Source organism: Octopus bimaculoides, chromosome 9 (assembly GCF_001194135.2).
Source record: "Octopus bimaculoides isolate UCB-OBI-ISO-001 chromosome 9, ASM119413v2, whole genome shotgun sequence".
NCBI classification, from domain to species: Eukaryota; Metazoa; Mollusca; class Cephalopoda; order Octopoda; family Octopodidae; genus Octopus; species Octopus bimaculoides.
In genome coordinates this window covers 82,027,114-82,034,967 of record NC_068989.1, presented here as the reverse complement: position 1 = coordinate 82,034,967, position 7,854 = coordinate 82,027,114, and the positions used below count along the sequence as shown (strand labels likewise).

Here is a 7,854-nt window from a genome sequence, read left to right as displayed (position 1 = left end):
GTGCTGTTGGTCCATCCTCCAGGAGTTCTATCTTCTCTTCACCAGAACTCTCTCTGTTGGCTCCCCCATGTCTAGCTTATCACACACACATCTGTTCAAAGTGCATATTAAGTCATTCATAACCCTGACCAAACCCCTTCACACACACACACACATATAATCCTCACATACTTTCTAACTTATGGCATTTGAAACCCATTAGAGAACGTCTCCCTCCCCCCCGTTCTCCCTCCCTGCATCCCCACCCTCATCCCAACACCACTGAGGCAGGAGAGGGAGTGAGGGTGGGGGTTGGGGGTATTCTCAAATGTCAACAAGACAAAATCTTGATTAAATAATAAGCAAGTATCTCCAGACCCAAGAAATGTTCAGTTTCTTCTCCCTGGCCTACTTCCTTACTCAACTACATCATCATTATCATCATCATCATCTTAATCACCATGGTCGTCATTTTAATCATCATCGTCATCACCGTCATAATATCCATTTCTACACTCCCATGGTCCATGTTGTTGTTGTTGCTGTTGTTATTGTTGTTTGGCTGACTTCTCTTACTCAGCTGTTCACATCAAAGAAACTACAGCAATGGCAACATAAAAAAATGTTTCTGGTTCAGTCTTGTGACTTTCGACTGAATTTAGTGTTACTGGAGAATTTAGTGTAGAGTTGCGTCTGTTAATACTTCTAACACCACCCTCCCCACCACCCTTTTCTGCTGAGGTACTCCAGTACTTACACCTTTTCCCTGCGCCCCCCGCTCCTTCACTGTACCCAACAAAAAGGATGGAAGGCAAAGTTGACCTTGGCAGTATTTTGTCCAGTGTGCTAACAGTTCTGTCAGCTTGGCCACATTATTATTATTATTCATTTAACGTCCGCTTTCCATGCTAGCATGGGTTGGACGATTTGACTGAGGACTGGTGAACCAGATGGCTACACCAGGCTCCAATCTGATTTGGCAGAGTTTCTACAACTGGATGCCCTTCCTAACGCCAACCACTCTTCGGGCCGACCGAAGCTTTGTGATTGAATTTGGTAGGCAGAAGTTACTGCCGTGTGTATATATGTCTGTGTATGTGCTTGTACCTCTCTCCGAAAGAGGGAGAGAGGAAATTATTATTATTATTATTATTATTTTATTAGCCACACGGGCTTACATAAAACAGCATAAAATGACATGACACAACATAAAAGACAACACAAGATGATACAAAGGGTTTTACAGCATGTAAACACTAGAAAACAATAAAAAATTAAACAACATGAATCTCTCAATAGGATGAGGCACTTTAAGGTCCTTCATGGAAAAACCCACAAAAGCCATGGGTAACAGAGCAACAGGGCAAGAGCCCTTCTCCTTTTATTTCTTCACAGATGTATGCTCAGAATTGATGCTATACATGACAGTGGCTTTCATGACTGTTTATCTTAACTGATTGGAAGTATTATCATGTACATTGTTTTGTCTGGTTATAAAAGATGGGCTACAGCAAATATTCTTCTCAATACCACGGAATTTCTTGTTAGTTGTTTGACCTTAACCAGTCGAGCATGTCCCTTAGCGGCTGATGATATGTGCATCCCTGATCATGAGCAGGAATAGTGGGGGAGCATCATAGTTATGTGTTGAGAGGAATTCTTTAGGGTTTGAATAATTCACTCCTGGAAAAATGGGTGTTTTATTCACCATCCTTAAGCAAATCTTATTCCGGGACCTTTTGTGCACAATGGGCTACTCAGCCTAAAGAAAATTCTAACTAGGCTCCACCTGCAAGGTCATGCACTGTTTATCTTGATATGAGATCACCATGTCTCGCACATATGGTTGTGATGCATGTGCCTGGTGTCCCCTTATCAGATGGGTGTTTATGATGGGCTTCATATATTTGTACCCCAGTATCACTTAGGTGGCATGCATTGCTCTCTCACTCAATAATAATAATAATAATAGTAATAATAGTAATAGTCTTGGTTAATGCAATTGATTATTATTAGATGTTAGTGAATGAAAAGATGGGATTGTTAACCACACTTCTGCCACTGGTAGGACTGTGAACCATGTATCTATGAGTTACTTGCCTTACATTGGTACTTCTCATACTGTTCTATTTACATTTTCATTTGTAAATTCCTAATCAATTTCCTGTGGGTGTTGGTTTGAGTAAATGGACATATCAAAAGTTCTGATTTTTTTCCTTTGTTGTTTTTTTTTTGTTTTTGTTTTTTTGTTCAGGAACTTGATTAAAAGTAAGGGTTGATTGAAGGGAACTGAGGCTTAGCAACAGGCAAGATATAATGGAAAGGTTATCAAACTCAGGCCCATTTTATTCATGATTGCAGGAGGGAAACCACCTGTAGAGGAAACTAGAAGTGGGTGAGTTAGGTGGGGGCAGCATCACTGCAGATGTGAGAGGGGTCATACGGCTTTAGAGAGTGTGGGGGAAGATGTAAAGCGTAAGAGAGGAATTCTATATGTATAATAATGGTGGTATTGGTAATAACTACAAGTCTGTAATTAAATTACAGAAGAGATTCCATGTAGTATTGGTTGTTATGGTAGAGATGATTCTAGGATTACAATAATGATAAAATGTTAGGGAGTTTAGTTGGTATTATTTTAAAATTCTATATTACAATTAAAGGAAAATAGGTTTATTGGTTTCCAAGAAATCAATCAAAGGTTCACTGAACTGATAAGGGAATCTCTCTGTAAGTGATAAGGGAATCTCTGTAACAAAGTGCAGAACAAATGTCACCAGAGATTTCATTTTAAAAGCACCAGTTTTTCATTTTCCGCACGCACGCACGCACACACACACAAACATTTATAAACTTGCCTGAGAGAAACAAGAGATCAACTTGACCAAAATAAAAGTGTTTTATATATGTATATATATGTATGTGTAAGCGCAGGAGTGGCTGTGGTAAGTAGCTTGTTTACCAACCACATGGTTCTAGGTTCAGTCCCACTGCATGGCACCTTGGGCAAGTGTTTTGTACTATAGCCTCAGGCTGACCAAAGCTTTGTGAGTGGATCTGGTAGATGGAAACTGAAAAGAAGCCCATCGTATATATATATATATATGTGTGTGTGTCTGTGTTTGTCCCCCCCCCTCACCATCATTTGACAACCAATGTTTGTGCATTTATGTCCCCATAACTTAGCCATTCAGCAAAAGAGACTGATAGAATAAGTACTAGGCTTACAAAGAATAAATCCTGGGACTAAAGGTGGTGTGGATCTATTCCATCTCAATCACAGATTTTTAAATTAATTTTTTTTAACTAAACAGTTTGGAACCACATGGCTTTGAATTGAACTTCTTTACCACATACCCATTAAGATATATGGATGGGAGTCATAGTGTTGATGGTAGTAGGAGTTGTGTTGTAGAGTTTAGGTCAATATCGACAATATTAGGACGCGCACATAACTGTGGCAGTTTATCAATATTTCCTTCAGTGTTCACACACACACACACATCCTCAGTTCTATATCCTCACCCTCCAAAGTCCTCACTTATCATTACCCACCTTACACTCCATCCCTAGGTTGACATTAAAGCGAGATGGGGATTATAATGCTGATGGTTTGTGGAAAAGTAAGATGGCAATGGGAGTTAGATTGCTGAAAATACTGGCAGGATGTTTTCTTAGATAAGATAACTACTCTACTTTTACACAGGCTTTCCCTTGTCTATCTACATCTATCTATCTAGCTTGCTAGCTAGTTATCTCTTATCTATGTATATCTATCTTTCTGTCCATATTTAACAAACTATATCCATATCTGTTTATCTATATCTATTTATCTATCCATCCATTTATTTGTATCTATTTTCCTTATGTATTCAGGGTCAGATTAAGACCTATTAGAAGCCTTAAGCACTTCAAAGATTTTGTTGCCCTGATATATATGTAATTCAAAATATAAACAATGATAACCCATAAAATAAATTTATATTTTTTTAAATGAAACAAAACTGACAGTAAGATGGAAAATAATGTTTGTTTTTGTATACTTCCACTTCATTTATATTTTAAAAGTTTTCTCATACCTTTTTTTTTTAATTGCAAAGTCTTCGATCAGATCCTCACTATGACACCATGAACACTTTGAAATTATATTTCTGATCATACAAACCACTTCAAATATTATTTTAGCAAATCTAAAGTGATTTCTTTTGTGCCATAAACCATTTACCATTTCACTGGTACCCTACTTTCCCTTGATGTCCTTAGCATGTGCTTATATTGCTTAATAGTTAATTCAGCTTTATATAGATATATATATATATATAGTTGTGTATTTGCATCTGTGATTGCATAACTGTGTGCATGATATACATACATATCCGTATTTTATATATACATACAGGCGTAGGAGTGGTTGTGTGGTTAAGTAGCTTGCTTACCAACTACATGGTTCCGGGTTCAGTCCCACTGCATGGCATCTTGGGCAAGTGTCTTCTACTAAAACCTCAGGCCGACCAATGCTTTGTGAGTGGATTTGGTAGACGGAAACTGAAAGAAGCCTGTCGTATATATGTATATATATATATATATATATATATGTATCTATGTGTGTATGTGTTTGTGTGTCTGTGTTTGTCCACCCAACATCGCTTGACAACCGATGCTGGTGTGTTTACGTCCCCGTAACTTAGCGGTTCGGCAAAAGAGATCGACAGAATAAGTACTAGGCTTCCAAAGAATAAGTCCTGGGAGTCGATTTGCTCGACTAAAGGCGGTGCTCCAGCATGGCCACAGTCAAAAAGACAAACAAGTAAAAGAGTAAAGAGTATACACACATACAAACAAACAAGTGAGTAGATAACCCCCCCCCCAAAAAAAAATAAGTGGCACTCATCATATTTGGCTGGAATTTACACATATTTAATATGAGTTTGACTCAACTCCATATGACTTAAAATTTCATAGGCACATGCAATACTTGGCTGATATTCAATATCAGCCGAGTAGACTGGAGTAATCTGAAATGAAGTGCATTTCTCAAAGATGACAACATGTCGCCTGGTCCAGAAATTGAACCCATGACTTTTTGATCATCAGGCCAGTCAGGCCAACACCCTTATCACTGAGCCATATATCTTAACATACACATGTATGTACGTATGTGTATGTATTGTGTATATATGTATCTATCTATCTATGTGTGTGTGTGTGTGTGTGTGTGTGTATTCTTTTATGCTATTATATGTTTCAGTCATTTGACTGTGGCCATGCTGGAGCACCGCCTTTAGTTGAACAAATCAACCCCGGGTCTTATTCTTTGTAAGTCTTGTACTTATTCTATTGGTCTCTTTTGCTGAACTGCTAAGTTACAGGGACATAAACACACTAACATCGGTTGTCAAGGGATGGTGGGGGGACAAACACAAACACACAAACATATACACATATATATATATATACATATACGACAGGCTTCTTTCAGTTTCCATCTACTAAATCCATTCACAAGGCTTTGGTCGACCTGAGGCTATAATAGAAGACACTTGCCCAAGGTGCCACGCAGTGGGACTGAACCCAGAACCATGTGGTTGGTAAGCAAGCTACTTATCACACAGCCACTCTTATATATATATATATATATATATAGGTGGTAAGAAGTTTAATTCCCAACCACATGGTTCCAGGTTCAATCCCACTCTGTGGCATCTTGGGCAAGTGAAGTGAGTTCAGCTATAGCCTCAGGCTGACCAAAGCTTTGAGTGGATTTGGTACACAAAAACTTTAAGAAGCCTGTCGTATGCATGTGTGTGTGCATGTTTGTTCTTCACCATCACTTGCCAACCAGTGTTGGTGCATTTACATCCCCATAACTTAGCAGTTCGGCAAAAGACACTATTAGAATAAGTACTGAGCTTTAAAAATAACTACTGGGATCAATTTGTTTGGCTAAAATTCTACAAGGCTGTGCCCCAGCATGGCCACAGTCTAATGACAGAAACAAGTAAAAGAATAAAAAAATATTCAGGTACACATCCCCATTTTTATTGTTGTATGTATATTTAGTGGTGGTAGTGGTTATACTCACATACATAATTGTAGTTTACCATTTCAGTACATTTTCTATGAGTATATATATATATTTATTTATACACACAATATTTTTCTTTTGTATGTTGGTAACACACACACACACACACACACACACACACACACACACAAATGGTAATCTAGATGTAAATGGAGATTACCATTTGCTGTGTTCTCCAGACAGCCTGACTGTTGATTATGGCACACAGTACACACACACACACACACACACACACACATACACACTCACACACACAGCTATTAAATGTTCCTTTGACCTGTTTCCTGTCCTCCACCCCACTCACTACCACCATTTTATTTACACGCTATTTCACTTCACCATTCCCACCCCAACCTCCCAACCCCATTACATCAGGTTATGTAGCCCTACACCCTTGTGAATTGTATTACATAACCCTACATGTGTGTGTGTGTGTTTGTGTTTTAATGAAGAAGAGAAAAAGCACTCAATACCATAGAATATCACTGTTTATACACGCTGATCTTGGTTAGCTTCAATACGCTATACATACATACATGCATGCATGTATACTGACACACAGACATCGTAATCTAATGCCCATGTTCCATGCTGGTTTGACAGGATCTGACAGGTTTGAAGACTGCTTTGCCCTCCAGAGTCTCCTTCAGTCTGGTATTTATAGCTGGATGCCCTTCCTAATACCAACCACTTCACTGCATGCTTTAAGTGTTTTTTTTTTTATAGCACCACCTCCAATGAGGTCTATGGGTGTCTACAGTAGAGAGGAAGGTGACTTTATGCTGGAAATGAGAGGTTCAAGTGAGAGGGAAGGTGTCAGAACAGAACAGGTTTTTTGCTTAAGGGAGCTACACAGCAACTCACATTATAGAAGAGAAAGTAGGAGTACTGTCTTGGGACAGTCGCCATTGTCTTTCTTTTTCCGAATTTGCTTTGAAAATGAAATGGCGTTTTCTTTGTGATGGTGTCTGAAAGATGTCATGTGTTGGTATAGTCAGTTTTTAAATTAGTTTTCTGTTACTAATGTAACACACAGTTCTGTCCCTTATTTTTTCTTCAGTTGTAACTGCCAGATTCACAGTGTTTTTATGTTAACTTTTATTTTCTCTTTAGCATGTATTGTTTAAAAGGATTCTATGGTTACAAAATTAAATGATTTTGCCTACAGTTCAGAAAATGGCTTTCATATTGCTCCTGTTGAATAATTTACAAAGTTTACAATCTTTGTTGTCATTTTTTTAATACACACTTTTCCATGCTTGCATGGGTCAGATAAAATCCATTGAGGCTGAGATTCTCTATGGTTAGATGTCTTTCCTGTCACTCCAAACAATATTTCTCCATGGCTTGACATGTTTTCATGTTCATTGTAAATGAATAACACCACTTGTCAGTTGGTGTTGCTCGCTTACAACTATTGATTGCTGTCAAGACAAAAAGACACTCTCTCTCTCTCTTCTTCTCAAATACACATACACACATACATACTCGCACACACTGATAAACACAGATACGACAGGCTTCTTTTAGTTTCTGTCTACAAAATCTTCTCACAAGTCTTTGGTCAGCTTGCCCAGGATGCTGCAGAGGGACTAAAATGAAAACCATGTGGTTGGGATGCAAACTTTTTTTTTACCATGCAGCCATGCATGTTCCTGCATGTTTATATTTATTTATTATGTAATTATTATAATTATTAATTAATGATTTGTATTTAATTATTAATTACTGATTTCTATTTGCAGGATGGGGCAAGCATAGCAGATGAAAATGATCCGGAAGGTAATTAT

At 38.1% G+C, this 7,854-nt stretch overlaps 1 protein-coding gene across 8 annotated transcripts in view; it reads left to right on the top strand.

The window, feature by feature from the left end:
* Window positions 1-7,854, top strand: part of LOC106877701 (rho GTPase-activating protein 21) — a 373,680-nt gene that overhangs the window by 257,707 nt on the left and 108,119 nt on the right. For all 8 annotated transcript variants that reach the window (XM_052970828.1, XM_052970827.1, XM_014926655.2 and 5 more), the window contains one exon: window positions 7,810-7,846. In XM_052970828.1, coding sequence (XP_052826788.1) covers window positions 7,810-7,846 — 37 coding nt within the window. The remainder of the gene's footprint in view (window positions 1-7,809; window positions 7,847-7,854) is intronic.